The 27,155-nt window shown below is 40.2% G+C and overlaps 1 protein-coding gene across 1 annotated transcript; it reads right to left on the bottom strand.

Annotated features, from left to right (window-relative positions):
• Positions 1-286: 286 nt before the first annotated feature.
• adra2c (adrenoceptor alpha 2C) lies at positions 287-3,206 on the bottom strand. The gene has a single exon (XM_007235971.4). It carries the CDS (start codon positions 2,870-2,872, stop codon positions 1,574-1,576), a length of 1,299 nt encoding a protein of 432 aa, XP_007236033.1. The 5' UTR covers positions 2,873-3,206; the 3' UTR covers positions 287-1,573.
• Between the last annotated feature and the right edge of the window lie 23,949 nt (positions 3,207-27,155).

The following is a 27,155-nucleotide window of genomic DNA, read 5'->3' as shown; positions in this document are numbered from 1 at the left end:
AGACCATACAAATCAGATTTACTCGTTTTGTTCTGAAAAAAAAGCATCTCAGCCCTCTGTCTAAACATCACAATTAAGAAACAATCTAATTTGCTGTGAACTGCTAACAGTGCCAATGATTTTCTGTCCTTACTGTCTAGTCTAATCTAAAAGAACCACAAAATATATGAGACTGAGCTCAAAGACCTGGTCTGATAAACCCAGAACAATGATAAATAAACCCAGAGCAGATCAGCCTAGAGTAAACAGTGAGGGGAAAAAAGGACAAAGTGACCTCATGCTGTGCTCGTCGCTGTAGGTAGAAGTGTTATAATTAATTTATTTGTTGATTTGTTGATTTTGTTTCCATTGTCAAATGTGCTTGTGGCGACCGGAAGGTCATTTCAGATTTATCACAAGAAGATGAGATGGAAAACAGGAATGAAATGAATACCCAAGAAGGGCGAGACATTTCCGAACAAACAGAAAACAAATGTGCGTTTAGAAAAAAAAATGGTTTTGCCCTTTGTAATGTATATCATACAGTGTTTATGCATTATGCAACATCATAGTACATAGAACATGATACAACCGACAAGCGTGGGCACAGAACACAGCATCAGTTGTATAGAAATCCATAAACAAATTGAGAAGAGCAGTAATGTCATATAAATACTTGTTTTGTAGTATTGTTGAAGAAGATCATACACATTAGAACAAACAATGCAAATACCTCTTCTGTACGTTTCTCATTAATGGCATTTAATGGTAAAGGGTCTCAGCAGCAATCCATTGTGTTGTTTGTTTTGTTGTTTGGAATAAAAAGCACATGTGTTGACTGACAGTTACGGTAATGAAGCCCTGTTCTGCCAGTGCTTTTGCTTCCTCAAGAGATGCTTGGCAATAGTCAGCAAGCCCCACATCTCATCAGTCTTTCAGTGACATCCCTCCGCAGGGCGTGAAGATGCCCTGCTCCTTAACCAACAGTGTCTGTTTTGTTTTAGTCTCTTGGAGAGAAGCAGCTTCCAGTCACTTAACTCGTTTTTCCATCTTCCCTTTTCGTGTTATGTGTCTCCATTCAAAAGGAAATAGCCTTTCATATTACATAGCCCTCTAGTCCCAAAGAGAAAAGCCATATGTGCAAACTCATCATAAATATGTCTCTTGATAAGTCAGAAGTGCCTGTGGCTGTAATTAAGATAAGCCTGTTTCTGCAAATACAGTACAGTGCTGCCCGGATTCGGGTGGGCGTTTTTCAAGGATCCTGCTACTGTAAGTACTCGCAGTCCACAACAGCTGCTGTCCTTACAGAGCCCAGAGCCTTATACAATAAAACAGATTGTTATGAATATCTATGTTGTGGACAGATTGTCAAGGCATAGACATGGTGGTGTTGGTGGTTGTGGTAGTAGTGGTGAGGTGGGTGGGAGGGCAGTGATGTCTGAATAGTGCTGCCACAATGTGCACAAGAGATGCCTCTTTTTTGTAAACATCCAATGGCTTTTCTGTCTCAGTCTGTCACCTGAAATGGGTACCAGGGTACCATTTAAGCCATTATGGCCATAATGCCACCCAACCGCTTCTCTATGCTCCTCTAAAAAGGCCTTTTCCACGACTTGCAGAGGATCTTCTGGAAAGCTCTGCGAAAGTCCTGGTTAAAGATGGTGTAGATGACGGGGTTGAGGGAGCTGTTACAGTAGCCGATCCAAAAGAAGAATTTGAAGAGAGGTTCGGGGATCTCGCAAGGCTCGCGGCAGATCCCGTAAAGGCTGTAACTGAAGAAGAAGGGGAACCAGCACACCACGAACACACCCATGACCACCGCCAGCACGAAGGTGAAACGCTTTTCTCGCGCTTGCGATATCTTCTTCCTGGACATGGTGTTCCTCCGCTTCCTTCTGGAAGAAAACAAGTCCAGAGACTTGCTGCTGGCACGGGACTTGCGACTGGAATGCTTGGAGCTGGAGCTGTTCTTGCGGCTGGCCCTGCGGTCCTTCCGGCTTGAAGTCACCTCGTGGTGCGGCTGTTTGGCCTTCTCGTCGGAGGAGCTGCTGTCGTCCAAGTCCACGTCTTGCTCCTCCTCCCCATGCTTGGGCTCGCCAGGTGGCGGCGAGGTGCAGTGCCCGTTCTCCCGGCTCAAGTCATCCTGGCTCAGACCGTTCTCCAGGCGCGGCGCCTCGGCACCGCCATCCGGGTCCTTGCGCTTCTCTGACATGCTCCGGGTTCGTGTCTTAGCCACTTGGTAGATCCGGATGTAGACGAGGATCATGATAACACAAGGAGCGAAGAAGGAGCCAATACTTGAGTAGAGGATGTACCACGTGTGGTCGTTGATCTCGCATTGTGGCTTCACGTTGATCTCCTGGTCCTTCCGGTCCATGGATATGAGCGGCGGGAAGGAGATGACGGCCGAGATCAGCCACACCACCACGATCATCCCCTTCACTCTGCGAGGGGTCCGCTTCAGGTTGTACTCGACCGCCTGTGTCACGGACCAGTACCTGTCCAAGCTTATGGCGCACAGGTGTACGATGGATGACGTGCAGAAAAGAACGTCCAGTGCCAGGTAGATATCGCACCAAACTTTCCCGAAGAACCAGTAACCCATTAGTTCGTTAGCTAGCGAAAAAGGCATTATCAGGGTGGCCACCAGGATGTCGGCAGTGGCCAGGGACACAAGGAAGAGGTTTTGGGGTGGTTTGAGGGCTCTGCTCGTTAAAACGGCAATCACAACCAGCACATTCCCAACTATAGTAAACAAGATGAGGAAACTTACCAGTCCTGCAAGTCCTATGATAGTGGGCAGGGAGTACTTACTGGTAGAGTTCCCAGAGGAATTTAAATGAAGCTCTAATAAACTCACCACTTCACTGGGAAAACTGAAGTTATCCATGTTTGAGCTTGAGTAGTTTTTGTTCCAAAACTCCTTTTTATTGTAGTCTTTTTTTTTTTTGAGGCAGTGCAGTTACATCTCAGATGTCCTTTCTTCTTCTGGTGGCAGTTTTTCTCTCCTGTTCCTCCTTGTTTTGACGGTATCTTGGTGATTCTCCACATCTACCTCCTCTGTCGCTCTGAGAATTCCTTATAGTATCCAAAGCGGATCGTCATCCAGTCGCGAGCAAAAACGCGCTGCTGTGAGCGGCGGGCGGACGGCTGTGGGTGACCGCCGCCGTCATTCTTCACACCAACCTGCTCCGCTCTCCGCGCGCTGTTCATCCTACTCTCTCTCTCTCTCTCTCTCTCTCTCTCTCTCTCTCTCTTCCTCACACACACTCTCTCTCTCTCTCTCTCTCTCTCTCTCTCTCTCTCTCTCTCTCTCTCTCTCTCGGACTCGCGTTGCCCACGTGCTGCCCACGTTAAAGCAGCCGAGCTCCTCCCAGCCTCTGGAAACCGAGAGGAATAAATAAATTAATTGAATAAATCAAGTAAAAAAATAAACAATAAAAGCGGATCTGTTTGCCGCGATTTAACAGATTTTTTTCTGTCTGTCTTACTTTTTACGTCTAAAAAAACTCTAAAATAAAAAATAAAAATAAAACAATATCCGTTAGTTGAAGTTTTAAGCATTAATTAGTGATTTAATTAAATAATTCATTTTTTCGCGCAGCACCTGCAGGTGTTGAGAAGGTCAGCAGCGCTAAGCTCCGTTGTTTCGCTGGATGTCACTATTGTAGCTCAGTGTTGTAGCTTATTTTTTCCCCACCCGTTTTCAGACGAATATATATTTTTAATGTTTAATACAATAAATAAGCGCTTTGTTAAGCGATTTTAAATAATAGTTTAGTTGTGGAAAATAAATGAATAAATAACACACACACTCACACACACACTCCAAAAAGAGCATACCGTTTTCCTTTTATTTTATATTAGTATTAGTAGTAAAATAATATATTAAAAATGAATACAATGAGCTCTTGAATACAAGAGCTGGATAAACAACAGTGTCGTTTACTTTAGTTGTAAAACTTTAGAAGTAAAACCATCAATAATCTCTGAAAGATAAAATGGACAGAACATAGCCACACCCATGTTTACAAACTTTAAACGTTAGAATTGTTAACAACGTGATTTTTAGCGTTATATCAGCATATTTGAACGTCGGCTTTTGACAAGTGCGTATCTGGAGGAGATTTATTAAAAAAAAAATGTATTAATGACACTTTTTACTATAGATTTAAACTGTTGTAGTTGACTCCAGGTTTTTATCACAACATTTAGCATGTTTTTATGCTTTTCATATTGTCTTATTTTTATTTTATTTGATTATTTATTTTTTATTTTAGAAAAAATAAAGGCTGAGTAAAATTCTCTATGAGGATGAAACGAAACGAATCATCTCAGTGGGGATGCGTCTGTTTTTCCGTATTTGTTCTCACTTCAGTCAGGGACAGCGCTTTTTTTCACGCATTGTTTTTTTTTACTACCCGTTTTCAACAAATCTCCGCCCCCCGACCGCTGCGATTGGCTGGGAGTTCATACTGAATTGCAGATATTATCAGCTGAGCTGCTAAATGTGTGGACTTACTGTAGAATCCTAAGAGCTCCTATGTGTCGTCGACTGTTCATTTGTCAGCATTATATAAACAAGCATTTAATGTATTACTTTTTTTTATTTATTTACTTTTTTAATAATAATACTCATCATTATTTCACTAGGCCTATTATTCAAGTGATGCTTGATTATACATTGAGTTTACACACAAAATATAAACAAATGAATCCCGTTACACATATTACTGATGGGATCATTCTCCTCATTCATGCATTCAACTTGAATTTATATATATATATATAGTGACGTGGAAGAGGAAGGAGGACTCGTGAAACTCATTGCAAGTACTCAACAGCTCTTTATTAACAGGCTTGCCACTCACTTATAGCCTTTAACAAGGCTAGGAGAGCAAAACCCAACTGCTAACACAGTACAAACAGCCCTGAGGCCACCAACCCAGCTATCCAGCACAGAGATGGTAGGTCCCCTTAAACCCACCCAAAACATACCCCCATAATGCCCCGCTGGCCCCGGATTACCATGACCCGCCCCCACAGGCACACTAAAAGCTGGCACACACACACAGACGCCACAATATATATATATATATATATATATATATATATATATATATATATATATATATATATATATATATATATATATATATTTAGAACAATAGAACAATAGAAAAATATGACATACACTCATTGATTGGACGAAAGTCAAAGTGTTCATACATCCACTGTAAAATATCCATAGGCTGTAAAAAAACTGCAGGTAAAAACAGTGAAACTTACATCTAAATGCCACTGGCTTAGCCCACCAAAGAAGTAAAGTTTAAAAAAAATTATGTAATGCATAAATTAACTGTTGCATTGCACTACTTTACACTAATGACTCCACTATTACATAATGCTCCTGATTGCTTTATTATAATTAGGTATTGGTATCGGCAAGTACAAAAATACATGTTTTAGTACTTATACTCGGTTGTACAAAGAAAATCCCTAGTTAATGCAAACTTTATTGGGAAATGTCAGCTCTGTTAATGGTTTCAGTGGCGTAAATGGTAAAGGACTCAAATCTTACAGATAGATCAACGCTTTAACTGTTATCAATAACCAATAACTACAATCATCTCTAAATAAAAGCTGCCATCAAACTGTCGGCTTCACTGTGCTGATGTTTCTAGAGCTGTAAATAAAGATGCATGTCAGTGGCGTGTTGGTGGTGCCTCTTCTCCAGCTCTCTGGGTGGGTGCACTGCCTTTATTGAGCGTGTTTGTGCTAAATAGGAGCCATTAATCAAGACTGCGCATTCAGAATCATAAGCAGTTTCATCCAACCTAAACACACACGCAGCGATGGAGTGAGGATATGATTAGCATTCAGACCCTCTGCTGTACGGATGTCTGCTACAAGTGGAGCTTCTGAGGTGATATTCACTCATATAAAAATAAATAAAAACTGAGTGGCTGCTAAACGTCTGTTTGGTAGATGCATTTTAAGCAGGTTGAGAAATGCTTTAGTCCAGACACTATGATCTGAGAATTGCTGGTTTGAATCCTGGATCATGCTGCTAAGCATCAGCAGCCGGAGTCTGAGACAGAGCACAATTCACTATCCTAGTGTTGGGGTCTGTTATCATTGATAGTGAGGAGGGGAGTTTGTTCTTCCCGTTTGGGAAAAAAAATAGGGTTGAAAATAAGATAAATAAGAAAAAAAGATAAGATTAGTGATAGTAAATGTCCAGTAGTTTGTTAGCGACATTAGCCTAGCTTCTCAACTTGTGATTTATAAAAGGCTTACATCAGATAGCAAAATGTCTTGGCTGATTGATTACATACATGAGATAAATAAGCATTATGCTCCTGGGCTCCCTCTACAGTCATGCTTTGAGCCAATACTAAATTACACTTTTTACACATGCATTTCTGGACAAGCTGAGAGAAGAGAGAACTTTTACTGAAAGTGAAGGAAACATGTGGACTGAGGGACTAAAGTAATATTAATGGATTTTACACTAATATGACTCTTTCTGCTTCACCAAGTAAGGATGTGTAAAACATGTATTTTGTGTCTGAACACAGCAGCATTTTATGCCTGAGTGCAAAACTAAAGTAGAAACAACAATTTGAAGTGCTGCTTAAAAGTTAAAAACATAAACATTTACTGTTAATTTAAATTTCTGAAGCAAATTAAAACTGTAACTTAAATAACTTAAATGTGTGTCTAATGGCCTCATACGAGGACACCAGGCCCTTGTAGAGCAAAATTTAGTGTTGTGGTCTAGACAAACCAAACTGTGATGTCCAGACATGTTAAAGCTAAGCTAAGAGGTTAAAGTTATGTCTTTCTTATAAAGTAGTTAAATATTTAATAATTTGGCTAAATTTCAATACAATTTTGTTAAATGTTTTTTTATATTTAGTAGTGACTGGATAGACACTGACATGCCAAATAAAATTGTGGTAGCAGTATGTAAATAGATTATGAAGTGTTGCCTGCAGAGACAGCTTCTGAACACGCTTGTTTGTGTATGTTGTGAGGTGTTATCTTGTGAGTGATGTTGAACACTAGCTTGTGTGTTAACGGCAAAGCGATGTGAATTATCAGATTTTGGTTGGAGTTCAAGAGAGGCCTAATAGTGGAGGTCAGATGGATGGGATGTTCAATTTCCAAAGACTTTCACAGGAGACTAATATTACCATCCACAGTGGACAGTGCAGTGGGTGGTTGTGATGGTGTTCGGCAGCTTCTGGCAGAAATCACATTCAGTCACATTCACATTCAATGCAAGAGGCTCCACACACACTTGCCAGAGGTCAGTGCATTGTTTTTTTAGCTTTCGTAGGACATGACAAAAGTCATGGCACATGATACATGAAGTTGTGTCGTATTACTGTTTGCTTATTTATTTGTTTATCGATTTTTTTTTCGAATTTCCTCTTTTTTTTCCTGTCTGCTTTTTTTCTGCAAATCTTTGTAAACATGTCGTGTATGATTTTATTAGTGTTTTCTGATTCTTAGGATTTTAGCCAAGATTTTTAGAAACCAATTACGGCAACAAGCACAACATGTGAGTCACTCGCCTCTCCAGTTATTGTGAGTGTGTGTGAGTGTGTAATTGAGTGAGTGTGTGTATGAGTCCTATTGTATAATATAGGATGTGTATATATTTGTTTATGTCATGGTCGACATGATTGCCAGCCTTCTTGTGTTTTCCACTTATGTAACGCTTTGTAATTTGTAATTGTTAATGTGAGTATGTGTATGTGTGTTTGTGTCAGCACCAGCTCTCCAGACAGGGGTGTTTGGCTGTGCCGGGGTCGACCCCAGGGCCCGCTGTTCCTCTCTAAGCTGATTTCTATTGAGCTTCCTGCTTTGTGATCATTAACTTCCCCCCTGGGCCACACTTGTGTCCGTCTAATTGAAGTGTGTGTGTGAGTGATTCACGTAATTACCCTGGGTCTTGCCTCGCGCCGCCGTCCCCCCGCTTCATGTGTCTCTACCCGTGGCTAATTCCAACAAGACATGATGCAACTCGGACTTCAGATCTCACCCTCTCCGCCTGATCTAATGGGATCATTGGCATCCTGGTTTGTAGCAGCAGGATGAAGGAAAGGGCGTAGTTTGGGTTGCAGAAGTGTGAGGGATGATATGGAGTTGCGTAACCTGCGCGTAACCATGGAAATGGTTGCTGTGCACTGTAGTGGCAGTGGGTGGTCTGGCCATAAAAATTAATATCACAGTATAATTGAAATTCTGACAGTTTTAGTGGTATTCTGTTATTATTTTTGTATTTTTTTAAATCCCAAATAAAACCAAGTGCAAGTGTTCATTAAAATATTAGCTTCAATTTTTTTTTTATTGCTCCACTAACTGTAAGGGCCTATTCACACAAATGTGATGTGATTTACAGTGAAGTGGAAACTTCACACCAATCTGACATACAGGGGTTGGACAATGAAACTGAAACACTGGTTTAAGACCACAATAATTTATTGTCTCGTCGGACAGTTCTGGTGGAAACAGGAGAGTTGAGGTGCACATTAAATTCTGCCGTAATTTGGGCAACCGTGGTTTTATGTTTTTTGGATACAATCCAGGTTAGCACCCGAACATCCCTTTCAGACAGCTTCCTCTTACAGCGTCCACAGTTAATCCTGCTGGATGTGGTTGGTCCTTCTTGCTGGTATGCTGACCTTACCCTGGATACCGTGGCTCTTGATACATCACAAAGACTTGCTGTCTTGGTCACAGATGCGCCAGCAAGACGTGCACCAACAATTTGTCCTCTTTTGAGTTTCATTGTCCAACCCCTGTATATTTTGCCATGCTGTTCTCTGTAAACAGAGCTCAGAACTCAATATTTTTCTCTGCTCCCTGTCCACTTCTGCTCTCATCAGTTTTCCTCCTTAACATGGTTATTAGTAAGGAAAGACCCAAAGACTGTGTAAGAAGCTTGTCATCATTCCCCAGTCATTTAGCTGTGCTCTGCCCTATTGTTTGTGTGTTTGCTTTCAAAATTTGACTTGAGTAGAATTGAGTAATCTCGATTTTACATACAGACTTTTTTTTAAACAGGTAAACCTACTTTTGAACAATTTCTTTATTGATTATAATCGAAAATCAGATTTTTTGTGAAAAAATCGAAGATAATTTATTTAGGCCATAATCGCCTAGCACTTGCATGAGTCATATTAGTGTAAAATCCTGTAACATTACTCTACTACCTCAGTCCACATGCTTCTTTCACTTCAGATGCAGCTTTTATATTATTTTACTTTAGATCTCAGCTTGTTAACAACTGCACATGTACAGTGGTCCATGAGGGGTCACTTAAAGTAGGATTTGTATTTACAGCAGTGGAGTCAACATGGATTACACCACACATCTGTATGGGACAAGCAAAAAGAGAACCAAAGGGAAGCAACAAAAATACAGATTCTTGCACAATCCTTGGTTTGAGTTTTCCATATATATACCAGAAGGCAAAAAAAAATTATGTGAAACTGAAACATATTTGATAAACCCATTTTTAAGCATAAAAACATAAGAAATGAGGGACAAACACAGAAATTGACTGATGGTGAAAAATGAGTGAAGAAAAATGGCATTTAGTCTTAGGCTCTGATTCACCACTGGCAGAATGCCCAGAACATGATTCTAGCCGAAAGAGAAAGCATAAAAATCTCCTCTAGACCTGGAAAATTGTTCTTAAATGTTATTTACTTCTCTTCTTTTTTATATTTACAGAACTCAGATGCAGAATCTGGTCAAAAAAGTAATCCAGACCATAATATGCAGTTGATCCTTGGCTTGGTGAAAGGGCTAAGCTCAGCAAACATGTCAGTATATGATACAGCTGGCCAAGGAAGAATGTGCTGGAGGCGATGCAGGAGGAAACAGAAGTGAGGTGAGCTGGCTGATATCTTTCTTAGAGTAAAAGCTAATTCCAAGAGAGCGGACACTACTAGGGGTGTGACGAGACACTAATATCACGAGACGAGACACGATACTGGGTTCACGAGAACGAGATGAGATTTAAAAATACAATTTTAAAGAAGACGTCAAAAATGAAAAATAGAAGTTTTATTTGACAAAATCATATAACTCAACCTTAACAGCATAACCATAACCAGTCATATTAAGACTATGCTTGAAGTGCAAACAGAGACAGAATTCTTTTTTTTTTAATACAGTACAGAGCTAAGGGATTAGTGCAACTACCTATGAAACAGTCACATGTTCGATTTTCTTACAGTATTTACATATGGTTTGTGTCTTGTTGCTCACTTATTGTTTCCACTGGAGCCAAAATGCAGCCAGACATACAACTTAAAAGTGGGTATACAGTCTATGGGACGCATAGGGGCGCTGCACTAAAGGGGGCGCCAAATGAAAGCCCCAAATAAATTTTCTCTCAGGAGAAACAGCCAATCAGCCTGCTGGTTTTGCGGAGCGTGGTTGGCTAGTAATGACAGAACGTATCTCCTCCACCCCCTCCCCCCCGGGGGTGCTGATACTACGTTTGCATTCACCACAAACAGAACGTAGTTGCACTTCTGCTGTGTTGCCAGATCCCGCTTAAAAAGTCCACACTAAACTATTTTTTCCCCGCGAGACAGGTTAAAGCTTGACGAGAAATATCGTCACGTGCCACAAGATCTCGTTACACCCCTAGACACTACCATCTTATTTCTCTGTATGTACACTGCCTTCAGATCTGGACTACCTTAGACTCCAAATGAGCACAGAATGGGAGGTCTTAATATATGTAGACTAATTCCATCAAATGAACATTTTTTAAGGATTAAGTATCAGTTGTTGTTCTACAGCAGATACCAGTGACCTAGAGCCCTCTTTACCTTTAGTAAACCTGCTTCGAAGCCAAGAGTATTAGAGTCATGTGTCATAAGAACTCAACATCTATTAAGCTTTATGAAACAGGTTTCACCAATAATGTTAAGAACAGCAAATTCAAAACTATTTTAATGCATTATATTGCTTTGTGATATATAGCTTTATACTGTGGTGTTATAATGTTTATGTTTGAGATTATACACATTTATGTATAGTTAGAAAGGCTTATGTCAAGTGTTATAAAGCATTATGAATGGTTTATGAAGCTTTATGAATGCATTTCGATTTTTTTTAGATACCTGATTTATAGAAAGTGTTACCAAAATAATATATACAAAATCGAAAGAATATGTACACTAAACTTACACTATACACTAACAAAATACATACAACCACACAACTAACCACTGATTCTTAAGGCTCTATAGCAATTCATTCTGTCAAATGACCGGAAAACCCATTTTCTTCTTTTCAGTCAGTTTTAACATCATAAGCTAAAGCTAAATCTAAAGCTGGAGCAATAAGTTGCCTGTGGGCTGGAAATATAGTATAACACATGCCTTAATATGTTCTGTGGCCAATGGCCAGTCCTACAGCCACTCAGCCACTGAGCACTTGTGTTAAATTAACACCTGCCAGTGGAGATTCAGAGAAATCTGGTGATTTTACTCTGCCCATGTCCAAGAGTGCCTGGCCTTGAAAGCCTACAGCAATGACAAAGCTTTTGAAAAAAGAAAAATAAGTAAAATAGAGCCTAAGCTGTGGGAGCTCACAGTGGAGGAGCTGCTCTTTAGTCCTAGTCTGGCTGTCAAAAGATGGAAGAGAACAAATTAAATTAGATTTTTTGGACGGGGCAAGACTGCATACATAAATGAAGGGATAACTAGGCCCGAGACTGAGGCCGGCGAGCGAGATGTGTGCTTAAATCATCTGGTATCTAAGGTCAAGGATGTCAGCTGCTTTGTAAATGTGGAGTGATGGAATTATCAACCAAGAACGATTTCGTTTGCTGAGTAAAAGCTTGAATACGTAGGATTTTGTAAAGAATGACTCTCTGATGTACAGTCTGGGTTCCGCGCTGGGTACGGGTGCACAACAGCCACTTTAAAGGTATTAAATGACATTACACTTACGCTAGACACCAAACAACACTGCGCGGCTATATTTATCGACCTTGCAAAGGCCTTTGACACGGTTGACCATCCCACCCTCATCCGTAGGTTGAGTAGTATTGGGGTATTGGGTCACTCGCTGGCTTGGTTCTCGCACTCATCGAGTGCAACGCGTAAGGTTTGATAATTCACTCTCTCACCCCCTCTTGGTTACAAAGGGTGTTCCTCAGGGTTCTATACTTGGCCCATTGTTGTTTTCCATCTACATCAATAATATTCCCCTAACTGCTGGCAATTCACATATTCATCTTTATGCTGATGACACAATTTTATATGCCTCTGGTCCTTCTCCGTCTTCTGTCCAATCCACGCTTCAGGATAGTTTTCTTCAGGTACAACATGCCTTTTCACAATTGAAATTGTCCCTCAATGCAACCAAGACAAAAGTCATGTGGTTTCATAGGAAGGGTGTTCCCTCTCCGTCTTCCCTAAACATCTCAACCTGTGAGGGGGAAATTTTGGAGGAAGTCTCTACCTACAAATACCTGGGTATTTGGCTAGACTCTACATTGTGTTTCTCACATCACATCTCTCAGTTACAGTCCAAGGTGCGGGCCAAACTTGGTTTCCTTTACCGCCACCGTCACGCTTTTACTTTCTCTTCTAAACTCACGCTTATAAAAATGACTATTCTTCCCACACTTGATTTTGGAGATACTATCTATAGAACTGCCTCTAAAGGCACTCTTGCTAAACTGGACACACTCTATCATTCTGCCATTCGTTTTGCTACAAATGCCCCCCTACATACTCATCATTGCAGTCTTTACTCTCTGGTAAATTGGCCATCGCTTCAGACTCGTCGTCATATTCACTGGCTCACTCTTATCTATAAGACCATTCTTAATCAGACACCCCCTTATTTGTCTCGTCTATTGCACCGTTTACCTACCATGTATAACACTCGGTCCTCTCTTCGTATTTTGCTAACAATTCCTCAAACCAGATCTATACTTGGCCGTGCATCATTCCAGTCAGCTGCTGCCACAGACTGGAATGCACTACAAACTCACCTCAAACTGGTTACTTTTATCTCCGTCCCAGCCTTCAAACGTTTTATTTCCCACCATCTCACGGATCCCTGTAAATGTTTCCCCTCCATCTAATCCTTCAGTTTAGTTTCCTGCCTCTATACCTAGGCCTGCTGATTTAATGGTTTTTTAATGTTTTTTCTTATCCTGTTTTTATGTTTTTGTTTGTTGTTTTTTTTTTTTTAAGTGTTACTTATTTGTGTTTTATGTCAGGCCATCACTGTAAATAAGAGCTTGTTCTTAATGATCTGCCTGGTTAAATAAAGAAGAAAAAAAAAAAAAAAAAAAAAAAAAAAAAATGACAGTGTCCTTGTGCTGCTGCAAGTTTTTCAAAAGTCAGAGCAGATCAAAAGGGTTTTTTTACTGTAGACTTTTTTTTTTTAGACTTTTTTGCTTCTAATTTTACCCAATTTTCCCCCCTAAATTGAAAGGACAATCACCCACTCCCTGTCCGTATGAACTCCCTCTAACACTTAAAGGGTGAAGACTGGCCCGTGCACCCTCCAATATATACAGCTCTGGAAAAAAAAATTAAGAGACCAGAGAATTTCTGAATTAGTTTCTCTGATTTAGCTATTTATATAAATTCAGTAAAACTTTGTTGTTTTATTCTGTAAACTATGAACAAGGCATGTTCTCCTCCACCAGTCTTACACACTGCTTTTGGATAATTGTTATGCCTTTACTCCTGGTGCAAAAATTCAAGCAGTTCAGCTTGGTTTGGTGACTTGTGATCATCCATCTTCCTCTTGATTATTTGGTTGGATAACTGACATTACCTTGGGAGTAATGAAGGAAGAGAGCGCCATCTACACACCCAGAGAGAGCATGAAGCCAGTTGTGATCTCTCAGACTCCAGCTGCTGATGGTGAGCAGCATGATCAGGGATTCAAACCAGCGATCCTCATACTATACATCATAGTGACATTGTTTTCTTTTTACATATTGAACATATTAAACCTAAGTGGGCTGCATACTCATAAAAAAGGGGTGCGGCTTACAATGTTGTATAAAGATGTATCTAGTCATTTAAATTGTTCAGGGCATTATATAGATTTGCAGACCTGTAACATTGATAATTTTACATTCAACCAGGTTCCTTTGGTGTGTAATAATTCTCTCCATTTTGAAAAAGCACTTCCAGTTCTAACTTTCTTATGAAGCACAAAAAATATATTTCTTTATTGCCCACAGCAATACAGAGCACTAACTAGCTTTCTCCATTTGTGTTTAGCTGACAAACAACAGACAGTGTTCATACAGACTGAGATCAGTGTACAGTAGGGGTGTCACGATTTCGATATTTCATCGAAATCAATCGAAATTATGTCATGGTCTCGAGCCTCAAAGTAAAAAAGTGGATCGACGATCCCTCCCTCTAAGCTGCACAAATGACGCAGCACACTGTAGCCGATGCAGTGGACATTGTGACTACTCACAGAGCAGCCCATTCTCCAGAGAATGTGGACATTCTCATCTCCTTGAAAATATAAAAATAACTGTTGTTTTGTCTAGCCTCAAATATGTTAATAGTTTTGGTACCTTAAGGAGCATCTTTCTCTCAGATAAAGTTAATAATAAATCTTTATTAAAGAAAAAAACGTGTAATTCTTAAGTACCGAGTCTTATTTTTCATGTTTAACTGTTATAGTAGGATAGAGTTCAGTTTGTTAAGGCTATAATTGTTCTATTATTTTGTACATGACTGTTCCTGTATTTTTTTATTATTTATTTTGTTATGTTGCACATTGCTGTTTTAATAGTGCACACTGCTGCTATCAAAAAAGCCACTAGATGGCATTACATATATATCTTAATTAAATTATTTAAATTTGACCATTAGTGCCTAATGTGGTGTATAACAGATCACTTGTATCACTTTGCATCACTTATATCAAGCCCACCTTTTGAAATAAGATATTGTAAATTTGATGAATCAAACCAATGACTGACCATAGACTAATCTAAAACTGGCATAGGCCTCTCTGCTGTAAAAAAAAAAGAAAAAAGAAAATCGAGAATCGTATCGAATCGTGACCCTAAAATCGGAAATAAAATCGAATTGAGGATTTAGATAATCGTGACACCCCTAGTGTACAGACAAGCTCTGGGCTCTGTTTTTTTAAAAAGGCACTTAATACACATGTACTGATGCCATTGCTAAAATAGTTTTTCATTATGTTTTCACATCATGAGAGAAAAAAAGGCACAGACAGCCGAAGAAATCAGCTTAACACGTTGTGTGTGACTGTGTGTGTAATTGGCAAACAGAGTGACATGAAATGATATTCAACATCATTCCAGACGAAAGAGAGACTGCTGAGTTTTGTCACTGGCTGCCACTCATCGCTGTTCATTAAGGATCTCCCACAACCGGGCTGTTGACAGGAGATCTCAGACCTGCTTGAAAACTCCAGGGCCTCGGTGAAAGCTTGCAGATTTGTAAACTCTACTATGCGCAGGCATGCGCTGTGATTTATCACGGCTGGGGGAAGGTTTTGTTGCAGAGCTTAAGAGTCCTTTAGTAAGACTAAAACTCATCGACAATCACTGTAAGTTGCTTGTTCAACAAGAAGCACAAACAACCGCAGTTCCCCAGATTAATCCACTTCTGAGGACAAAAGTGCAGCACAACTGCATTCACACAGTGTTCTTTTGCAAGTTTCTAAGTATTGATTTAGCCATGTTCCGCCCAAATATTCCACGATTAAAAAAAATCTAATTTAGCTTAAAGAGCCACTAAACCCTAAATATTTTTTTACATGAATAGCTGAAATAGAAACATTTAAATATTGTTTCTTTTAACTAATGAAACATACCAGACCTGATTAAAATCGCATGGATGATGTGTCCGTGTAATTTGGTACGTAGACACCCACAATATGCAAATCAGACAGTCAATAATCCCGCCCCCTGCTGACATCCAACCATCTGCGTCGCACATCTCGCTATCAGAGGCACACTGCTGCTGCTGTAGCTCAGCCAATCAGCTTTTCCTCCTGCCCCACTTCTAAACCCATACATCACCCAGTGCCCCTCCTAAACTATCCCTCCCATTTTTTTTTTGCCTTTTTCAAATTTGATAATAAAAATTAAAGGTGAAATATCCTGTGTGTCAGGTGTGTCCAGGGAGAGGACACAGAGAGCGGACGCAAATGCAAGTAATTTATTGAAAATATAAACAAGGAAACAAACAAAGAACCTCAAATAAAGAGAAATAAACCAAAACATACAAACTAACAACCTAACAGACGTGAAGACGTAAAAAAAAAAAAACGATAAAGGAAACTGGGACTAAAAAAACACAGGACTATGAATACAGACACAATGCAGGAAAGGAAACTGGGAACACCTGAGGACAGGTAACGAGGGGGGCGGAGCTACAAATGAAACACAGGTGAAAACACTTAAGGCGGAGACACGGGAAGAACACACGGGACCAGTAAAAACACAGAGACAGAACAGTGCCAGGACGTGACACTGTGAGACGGTGTTTGTGAAAAAGTGCTCCGGTGCTCCTGCTTCAGGCTGTTTTAGTTCGGTGAAGGAGCGGGCGGGAAGAATGACAGGATTTCGTCTCTTTCTCATGAATATTTATGACATGCAAATGTCTCGCCTGAATTGACCTCTATTGGCTAACCGCACTGTCATGCTCCCTCCACACGCCTGCGGTGGGCGGTAACAAGCCAAGATGGGCGTGGCCATGAATCAGGGGGCTTATTCTGATTCACTTGTTTTTCTGTATGTTTTCTTTTATAGGGCAGTTTCAGGTACATCATGCATATTCAAAATGGAGTGACCTATTGAGCAAGAACTAAATGCTTTCTAGCTTAATGACACCTTATATAAATTATCCTTAGTACACAACCTGTTTTTTTATTAGAACGTGCACATTTACACTGTACTATTAATTGCAAATGATGTTTCAGTTTATCTTTGTCTATAAAGGGGGTTTCAAAGGTTCATTGTCAAAGGCAGCAATTGTATATAGTTCTATGTAGTTCTATAGTGTTGTACCATATGATTCATTGTCTCATTAAATGGTTCTTCCTATTGTTGGAAAGCCTTTTAATAAGGAGTTCTGTTTATCACCACATCTGTTTTACTCCTAAAAATAAAGATGCTACTAAAGACCTAATAGAACCATAGAAAAATATATATTTGGTTTTATATTGGGACCTTCATATGTTTATATTTAAATGGGTGTGTTTATACTCACTTAAAACTAAAACAAAATACTAAATGAAAACAAACCCTGTTGTGATTCCTCTGTTATTGTGGTTGTTTAGAGTAAGTGTGAACACTGCCTTTTTTAAACTTTGGTAAACACCAACCAATCAGATCAAGACCATATGAGAAAGTGTTGTGTTCATACTTTTTGAAGTATGAACACAACACAAATGCACTAAAATGACCCAAAACTCAGCAAATGAGTCAGCCCTTGACCACCCACTCCACCAACATTATATCTGTACCCGAAATAGTTCTAATAACATCAGAATCAGGATGTATTAATCTGAAAGCAGATCTAATCTTCTTTGGCGCACTGTAGATTTCTCTGGAGATTTGGGTTAAGAAAGTGAAGAGCTTTAGCTGAGCTTCTAATGAAGCCGAATTTCAGGTTAAAACCGCAGCGGAAATCATTCAAATCACTTGATTCACATTTCCGGAACATTACACGCAGTGTTGTCCTTAATGAAGAAGTCTTTATTTAAGAACACGCTTGTGATATCATTTGATAAGGATGTTAATTTCCAATATCATTTTCTCATCGGTAGATTATCTTTCCGCATCATTATTCACCCCTTCCAGACATGATATTAATTACAAAATGACAACATAATGAAGTTCAGCTCGCGTCCTAATTAACTCCCCTCTCCAGCTCTAAGGCTCTCAAGTGAGGAGAAGTGCGGGCCTGACCTGTACTCTCACGCCCAGTCAAAAGCTACACCTGCAATTACCACTTAATGTCTTAATTTTCCATTAGAGTGAGTAATTTGACGTTTAAATTAAAATTTAATCAAGCGTGAGACTTTTTAATGGAGAAGCGTATGACAACATACAAACTACGCCATGTTATAAAACAGCATTTCTGTAGGTTTGGGAATTCCAGGACCTCTCCAGAGGAAATAAGTAGTAGATTTTACCACAATCACCCAAAAATGCATTATTTCAGGCAACTTTTGGCAACTTTGGCAGTCTTTAGAGTTTATAGTCTTAATGTTGACTATATGTTAGTGCAGAACATTAGTCTAGGCCATGTAAACTAATCAGAAAAATTTTACATTGAAGGAAGATTAAATTACATCAAATATTTAGATTCTAAAGTACAGATCATTACATTACATTACATTACTGCATCAATTTCATAGCCCCTAAAATAGAACCCTGTGGGACTCCACAAAATAAACTAAATGGTAATAAACCTCTATTTTCTGGTCTATTTTCATACATAAGGCACACCCCATTAAAAGGCGTATTTTAAGTGACAGTAGTAAGGAACAGGTGTGTTGCCATGTTTCCCTTCTAATTCAGCAGATCTTGCCACTGGGGGCGCCTAAGTAAACAAAACTGTAATTCTTAAAAAAAAAACACATTTTATTTTAAAGTAAAACGAGCGCTGGATGCTAATCTACACAGATTTCTCTCCTGAAAACCGTTAATTTACAGTACAGCTTAGATTTCCAATATTTATCGTGGTTAGCAGCGGCACTAGGCACGGTGCTACACTGAGGAACGCTAAGTGTTCGGGTAACCCAGGGCACTATCAGCTAGTGGTTCGTTCCATGTACCTTGTTTTAACACGGTAAACATGCAGACTACAGTCAATATACTCACCTCTGAATGGCAAAAGAGCTAACACTGCGATTAACGGCTAATGCTAATACTGCTCCAGCCTTTGTTTTGGAGCGCTAAACTGAAACTCTTTTATAACGCTGTACCCTTTAACCCTTAGATCCCTACGGACGGATTTTCAGTCCAAAATCACACCTTGTGTTCTCAGCTTAATTACTCAGGAATCCCTTCACATATAAACATAATCTATATACGGTTAGAAAGGGCGGAACTTATTCTTTCTAAAAATAGTGATGACATCCCAGTGCGGTAAAGTATCTATAAGAAACCCATTAAGATAAAAAAACACCTAAAAAAGTAAAATCTCCTTCCCCAACCAACATATAATATTTACCTTTAGTGCTTTAAACATATTTATATGATGTTTCAAACAAAATAAGTAAAAAAGTAAATAACTCAAAAGCGTCCACAGAAAAAGAGTGAAACTACCTGCTTTACCCAAACTAAAGCTAGGTATGGTGTGCGCACTACTTCATATAGTTTTATATATTTTACTTGCACATTTTTACTGTAGTGTCCTGATTAAAATACTGAAAGACATAGGCTGCTCAGAGTGTCAGGTGTTTTTTAATAATCTACATGTATCATAGAGGTGTGATTTTTGATTATCAAGAAAAATAAGTCTACCTGATGCTGTTTCTCCATGTATTTTATCAAAGTAATAATTAATAATCCATGTAATGAACTTTTATCATCAATATTCTTATGCTTTCAACACATAAACACTCTAGTGTATAACCATTTTTAAAAAGATATCTTAGATGTGAATATATTTAAAGTCTATACATTAAAAAAAATAAATAAATAAAATTTTGACCAAACCATGGTCAGTTCCAGGAAAATATAATATAATATAATATAATTCTTCTTCCTTTCACATTTTAAATGATTATATTTTTGAGCAGTCGTATGTCTTCTGGAGTAAAAGAGATCAGGGCGTGTGTCTGTCTGATATAATTACTGTGCTATAAGAACTGAAAGAGGAACTGAAAAAAAAAAAACGGAGAAAAAACACAACAACAACAACAGCCTAGAGTTCAAAGGGTTAAGGCTTTAAAATCACTTCCTGAGTCGTTTATCAGTCAAAGTCACATGTATAGTGATATAATGATAATAATAATAAGCACCTTTTCCCAAATATAGACCTTTCCTATTGTTAAAACGCCAATATATTTAATATATTATATGTAATGAAATGTCTAAAAAGCTGGTGTTGAGTTTTAACTACAGCAAAATGCTCACTGTGTGTCTGCCTGCTTTTTAATGCCAGTGTCTATATCTGAGTAATGCTTTTGGCATATTGGATTTTTGGACGTGTGTATCAGCGTGTGTGCGTGTGTGTGTGTTTGTATAGATTGGTCTGAGCAGATGGAGCAGCTTGCTGTGGTGTAACACCAAGCATAAGTGAAAGGTCTCAGTAGAATCATTCGGTTTGGCACAACTGTCCCGAGACATCAGCATCACTGCTGCCACCATGCAGTCCAGGGCCTCGCTGTGGAAGTGTGCGAGAGTGTGAGTGAGTGTGAGCTCTAATGAAGTGCACTGAGATCTGGTGTGAGATCTGATTTCACTTTGCAGGAGAGCGGAGTGTGTGTAAGGGTGTAACTGACTGGAGCTGTTATAGCACCTGGAAGTGGCGGGTTGTTAGGGAGTTTTGAGGTGATGCTCTTATGATGAAGCCTGTTTTGACATGATCGTTTCAGTCGTGTCGCTTTAAAGGGGATAAAGATGTGATGTAGAGAGGATTGGAGTGCGATACACAACTGTGTGCAACAACACAGACTGTGAGGTTTTTATCAGTAAGTGATACAGAGATGGATATCGATCTATAGTCATTTTTCTAGAAAAAATTAGGATACCCCATGACAACTTTTTGCTATCTTACACCCCATCAACAGTCTATTTTCACACCTTGTGCCTGCACTGTAAAAATAGAATGGGAGTTTAGGAAAAATCCACACTGATAGGTGAGGTGGTCTGGAAGTGAGGTATGTTCAGGTAATTTCAGGTATTTCTGGCATGTTTCTATCTTGGCAGAGGAACACACAGGTGCACCACTGACTGAAATGAACCTAGACAACAATCAATCAACAGAGTCCATTCCTGTAGGTGTGCCCAGTGCTCATACACCCTTGCTCGATAAACACACACATGGATTCAAAATGTGAAACTCATATATTATATAGGTGTCTTACACACACACAGTGATCTGTTTTTAAGCTTTTATTTGTTTTATTGTTGATGGTTCATTATGGTTTACAGCCAATAAAAACCCAAAAATCAGTGTCTCAGAAAATGTATATATTATATGAGACCAATTGGTACTTTTGTCAGTGTGAGCAGTGTGCCAAGTCCTGCTGGAAAATGAAATCCGCATCTCCATAAAAGTTGTCATCAGAGGAAAGCATGAAGTGCTGTAAGATTTTGTGGGAAAACAAAACTGCACTGACTTTAGAATTGATAATAAAACACAGTGGATCAACACCAGCAGATGACATGTCTCTCTAAACCATCACTGATTGGTAGAAACTTCACACTAGACCTCAAGCAGTTTGGACTGTGTGTCTCTCCACTCTTCCTCCAGACTCTGATCCCTTGATTTACAAATGAAATGTAAAATTTACTGATGATCAGTGATGGTTTGGAGAGACATGTCATCTGCTGGTGTTGATCCACTGTGTTAAATTAAAATCAGTCCAAAGTCAGTTCATTACAGCACTTCATGCTTCCCTTTGATGACAACTTTTAATGAGATGTGGATTTTTGGCTATAAGCTATAATCATCAATAATAAAATAAATACATTCTTAAAATAGTGCACTCTGTGTGTAAAACATCTGTATAATATATGAGTTTCACATTTTGAATTATTAACTCTGACAATTGACTGTCTAGGTTAATTCACACCAGAAATGTATCTGAACACACCTTGCTTCCAGACCACCACACCCATCAATGTAGATTTTTTTCTTAAACTCCCATTCTACTTTCGCACCACGGGTGCAAGGTCTTAAAATAGACTGTTGATGGGGTGTAAGATAGCAAAGAGCATCACGACATGTATTGGGCAGGGTGTATGATAGGGCCCAAGATCTGAAAAGACATTCAGTAAGTTGTCATGTGGTATCCTAGTGTCATAATATCTGAATTTTCTGAGACCTGTGAGCCATAATCATCAACAATAAAAGAAATAAATGCTTAAAATAGATCACTCTGTGTGTAATACATCTATATAATATATAAGTATCACATTTTGAACATTTTAAATTACTGAAATAAAGTAACTTTTCAAAGATATTCTATTTTCTTGAGAGGCAGTAGTACAATATCACCTATCTGTTTTTTTGCAGTTACCTCTTCATATAATGCTCACAAGTCTCAATGTATTTTTTTGTATTAATGCTGCATCACACCCATACAGACCATGAAACAACCTAGGTTTTGGAAAGTCTTGTTTTTTTATTTTGGCCTTTTTTTCTTGCTCAGTGCACATAGCATCCGTTATTTTCCAAAAGAGAACAAGACAGGTGGATTGTCTTGGATAAAGTGCCCCCTGGGTGTGAGTAAATAGTAGTGAATAGACTTGTGCCCTGTTCAGGATGTATTTCTTCATCCACAGTGCTTCTGGGTGGGCTTTTGACCCACTGCAATCCTGACCAGGAAGAAGTGGATAAAAAAATTAACTTTTCTTTTCTACTCCTTACATTGTAAAATAGCTTTTATACTCCTATTTCATTTCAGCTTGTTTTTTTTTTATTCTAGCTTCTCATTGTTAAAAAAACCCTATCAGGATAAATCTCTCCATCCAGATTGAATCTGATTGGGTGTAGAGAAGTATGAACATGTACCATTCCAACTCCCAATTGGTTAATACTGTGATCCATCACACCTGCACACGTCAAATCCTTTCTTTTAGTAAACTTTACTTAATTTATTTTTATTGAATCAATCCTTTCTTTTATTAAACTTTACTTCATTTATTTTTACTGAATCAATCCTTTCTTTTAGTGAACTTTACTTCATTTACTTTTGCTGAATCAGTCTTTTCATTTAGTGAACTTAACTTAATTTCTGCATGCAGTATTACCTAATTACAATTACTTAATTTATACAATATTATTATAGATAATTTTAGTTAAAACACACATTCAAATATTTACACAATCTCAAAGATTTATTTTGTAAACACACCAAGTCTCACTGTCTCAACACATGGATGGCATGTAATACATTCCTGGATTAGTAGACTAAAAAAATGTATTACATGCCATCCATGTGTTGAGAAAAGTATTTAAAGTTCTGAAATGATTATGTTTTATGTATTATAAATTATTTGAGTAATATAAATTAAGTAATTGTAATTAGGTAATATTGTATGCAGAAATTAGGTAAAGTTTACTAAAAGAAAGGATTGACTGAAGTTGTCATGGTGAGCACAGAATACAGACACGTGCAGATACTGATAAAATTGTGTTTATTATAAAATAAACAGATGTTAGATGTAGTCGATACAGAAAAATGGGTAATCACCAATAACCAGAGCAATGAAGACAAAACCATACCATAAACGAGAGACAGTCCAGAGTTCATACACGAGAGATCCAATATCAGAGGTAATCCAAGAGGCAGTAGTGAAAACACAGTCCAGGTAATACACAAGCAATCCAGTATCAGTGGCAAAGGCAATAATCGGCGTCGAGAAAAACAAAGGCAAGGTCATACACACGATAAACTGAGACAAGATATATAGAACGCTTTGTAAAGAGGAGAACCTACAATACGCGGCGTGGGTGTTTGTGTGGAGTGCTCTTTTATAGTGGCAGTAATCAGTATTCGGGACTTCCTGGAGGAAGCAGGTGAGGTGTCACGTGACCAGGTGAGTGCGTGATGTCAGCGGGTGGTGCATTCTGGGTAATGTAGTTGTTGACCTGAGAACCTCCGTTAGAGCTGGGTGTGGAAGGGACAGAGGAGCTAACAGCACCAGACGTGACAGTACCTCCCCCCAAGGGAGTCGGAACGGAGCCGGAACGGGGACGACCACGACGACGTCCACCCGACGGGCAGGGAGTACCGGCGGGAGGACCAGGCGTAGCCACAGGGGTTGTGAGACTGGGAACCCCGACGCACCGGAGCCGAAGAAGAGAGTGAGTGCTTGGGACGCCCACTGGGTCTGGGAGCAGGTTTTCCAGGGTGACGGGCATGAAATTCGGGCAGTAGAGCAGGATCCAGCACGTCACCGGCGGCAACCCAGCAACGCTCCTCAGGGCCGTAACCCTCCCAGTCAATGAGGTACAGGAGCACACCGCCACGCCTGCGTGAATCCAGCATCTCTCGAACCGCATAGGTAGACGAATCCTCCCCCTCCACTGCCGCGGGTGGCACGTCATCAGGAACACCCTCGGCAAGCGGACCTGGGACAAGAGGCTTGAGCAGAGAGACATGAAACAAGTTATGCACTCTGTACTGAGCAGGTAACTCAATCTTATAAGTCACCTCGTTAACCTGAGACAAAACCTTAAATGGGCCAAAAATCTACAGCAATGTGCGACCAAGGTCGTTCAGGAACAGGCAGAGGACATAGTTTACCAGCTGGAAGGGCTTTGTGTGTTTTGCATTGTGCGCAGACTGAACATGAAACTACGAAAGCTTGTATGTCAGCTCGCATGGTTTCCCACCAATAACGAGCTGAGATCAGTTGTAGCCCTCCGGAGGTGGTGTGTTTACCTGGCTCTGATGAATAAGATCATCAAGCTCCCACCTAATGGCAGCCACTCTAACTGTGGGTGGCAGAATGTATTCAGGTTCTGAAGCGTGGCATGTGTTGTCTAGGGAACTAAAAACACGAGATAAAGCATCAGCCTTAGTATTACGGTTACCAGGTCGAAACGAGATAGAGAAATTAAAACGTGAGAAGAATAATGACCAACGAGCTTGACGGGGGTTTAGTCGTTTAGCTGTACGGAGATATTCCAAGTTTTTATGGTCAGTTAGTACAGTGAATGGATGTGCAGCACCTTCCAGCCAGTGACGCCATTCCTCTAGAGCAAGTTTGACAGCCAGTAACTCTCTATCCCCCATAGTTATGCTCAGCTGGTGACATCTTTCGTGAGAAGAAGGCTATGGGATGGAGTTTAGGCGGTGAACCGCTGCGTTGGGAGAGAACTGCTCCCACGCCAGTATCTGAAGCGTCAACCTCGACTACAAATGGTAGTTCAGGTTTGGGGTGCATGAGGATGGGGGCAGAAACGAAAGCAGTTTTGAGCTTGTGGAACGCTAAGTCAGCATCAGGGGACCACTTGAGGACCTTGGTGGCATTCTTAGTGAGCGCAGTGAGAGGGGCAGCTATACTGCTAATGTTACGTATGAAACGCCTATAGAAATTCGCAAATCCTAAGACACGTTGTAGGTCTTTGATAGATTGAGGAACGGGCTAGCTAGTTACGGCATCTACTTTGGAGTCATCCATGAGAACTCCCTGGGAGCTAATAACATAGCCAAGAAATGCGACTCTCTGAAGATGGAACTTGCACTTCTCGGCTTTAGCATAGAGATCGTTCTCCAGTAGTCTTTGGAGAACTGAGCGAACATGTTGCACGTGGGATTCAAGGTCGGGTGAGTAAATTAAGATGTCATCTATAAAAAGGGTGACGAATTTGCCAATCATGTCACGGAACACGTCGTTCATAAACGACTGAAACACTGCGGGGGCGTTAGCGAGACCACAACTCATTACTAAATATTCATAGTGGCCATTAGTGGTAGTAAATGCAGTCTTCCACTCATCCCCCTCCCTAATGCGGATTAGGTTGTACGCACTACGAAGATCAAGCTTAGTAAAATAGGTGGCGTTGCGCAGCTGTTCAAGAGCGCAAGGAATGAGGGGCAATGGGTACGCAAACTTCTTGGTAATAGCATTTAAGCCTCTGTAATCAATACAGGGTCTCAGTCCCCCGTCCTTTTTCTTAACAAAGAAAAAACCTGAACCGACTGGCGACTTGGACGGGCGAATGAAACCCTGAGCTAGAGCTTCAGTAACGTAATCCTCCATAGCCTTCTCCTCATCGAGAGTGAGGGGATAAATTCTAGCTTTGGGTAGAGAGGCACCCTCCACTAGATCAATAGCACAGTCATAAGAGCGATGAGGAGGTAACTTAGTGGCGTTAACCTTACTAAACACTTCCAAAAAATCTGAATACTCAGTGGGAATAACAGGAGAATCAGAAACTTCAGTTCCTCAAAATGAAGAGCGCTGGCTTGTAGGGTGATGGGTAGCGTCTGCAGAGTAACAGGCTTTGAGCGAACCGTCTTCCCGTCCACAGCATGAATGGATAAGGGACGCAGAAGTTCTCGGGTGGGTACGCCGTGCTCCTTAACCAGGTCCAGGCTGATGAAGTTCCCTTCCGACCCGGAGTCTATAAGCGCTGGGACAGAGAGCATACCATCAGGCAACATAATATTCACAGGTAACGAGAAACATTTAGAACGAAGAATTGTGTTTTGCTTACGTACCACGTTAGCGCGTGGAGAGCACTCCCAGGGCTGGAGCTTTCACAGGTCAGGTCAGGAGACCACACTCAGCCTTGAAATGACCGGCCTCCCCGCAATAAAGGCACAAACGAAGCCGGATCCGGCGCTGTCGCTCCTCTGGAGTTAGCCGGGTTTTCTGGATGTCCATGGGCTCTGGGGCAGACAGCGCAGCTTTCTCTGGCATGGGGGTGCGGGGCAGAGTCACAGGAGTGTGTTGAGTGCGAGGGCTGGTCTTGGGGCGGCGCGAGAGAAGTTGATCCAACCGAATCGAAAGTGAGATGAGCTGATCCAAAGTTAGCGAATCATCTCTGCAGGCTAACTCCCTCTGTATGTCTGGGTTGAGTCCGCATCTGAATACGTTAATCAAAGCTGCGTTATTCCAACCACTACCAGCTGCAAGAGTGCGGAACTCCAAAGCGTAGGAAGCCACCGGCTTCTGACCTTGCTTAAGAGCCAGCAAAAGTTCTCCATTAGATTGTCCATAACGAGAATGATCAAAAACCGAGCGAAAAATAGCCAAAAGATCAGTATAGCTAGCCCCAGAAACTTCCTCCCAAATAGCTGTTGCCCACTCAAGTGCCTTACCAGAAAGCCGGGAGATAATAAAACCGATCTTAGCATTATCGGTTGTGGGCGGTGAATTACTGAAAAACACGGAGCATTGTAAAAGAAAAACGCTGCATTTTTCCGGATCCCCATCAAAAATCTCCGGTTTAGAGACAGAAAAACCA

The sequence above is a fragment of the Astyanax mexicanus genome, chromosome 7 (genome assembly GCF_023375975.1).
Source record: "Astyanax mexicanus isolate ESR-SI-001 chromosome 7, AstMex3_surface, whole genome shotgun sequence".
Classification (NCBI taxonomy): domain Eukaryota; kingdom Metazoa; phylum Chordata; class Actinopteri; order Characiformes; family Acestrorhamphidae; genus Astyanax; species Astyanax mexicanus.
This window is presented reverse-complemented; position numbering and strand designations above follow the sequence as displayed.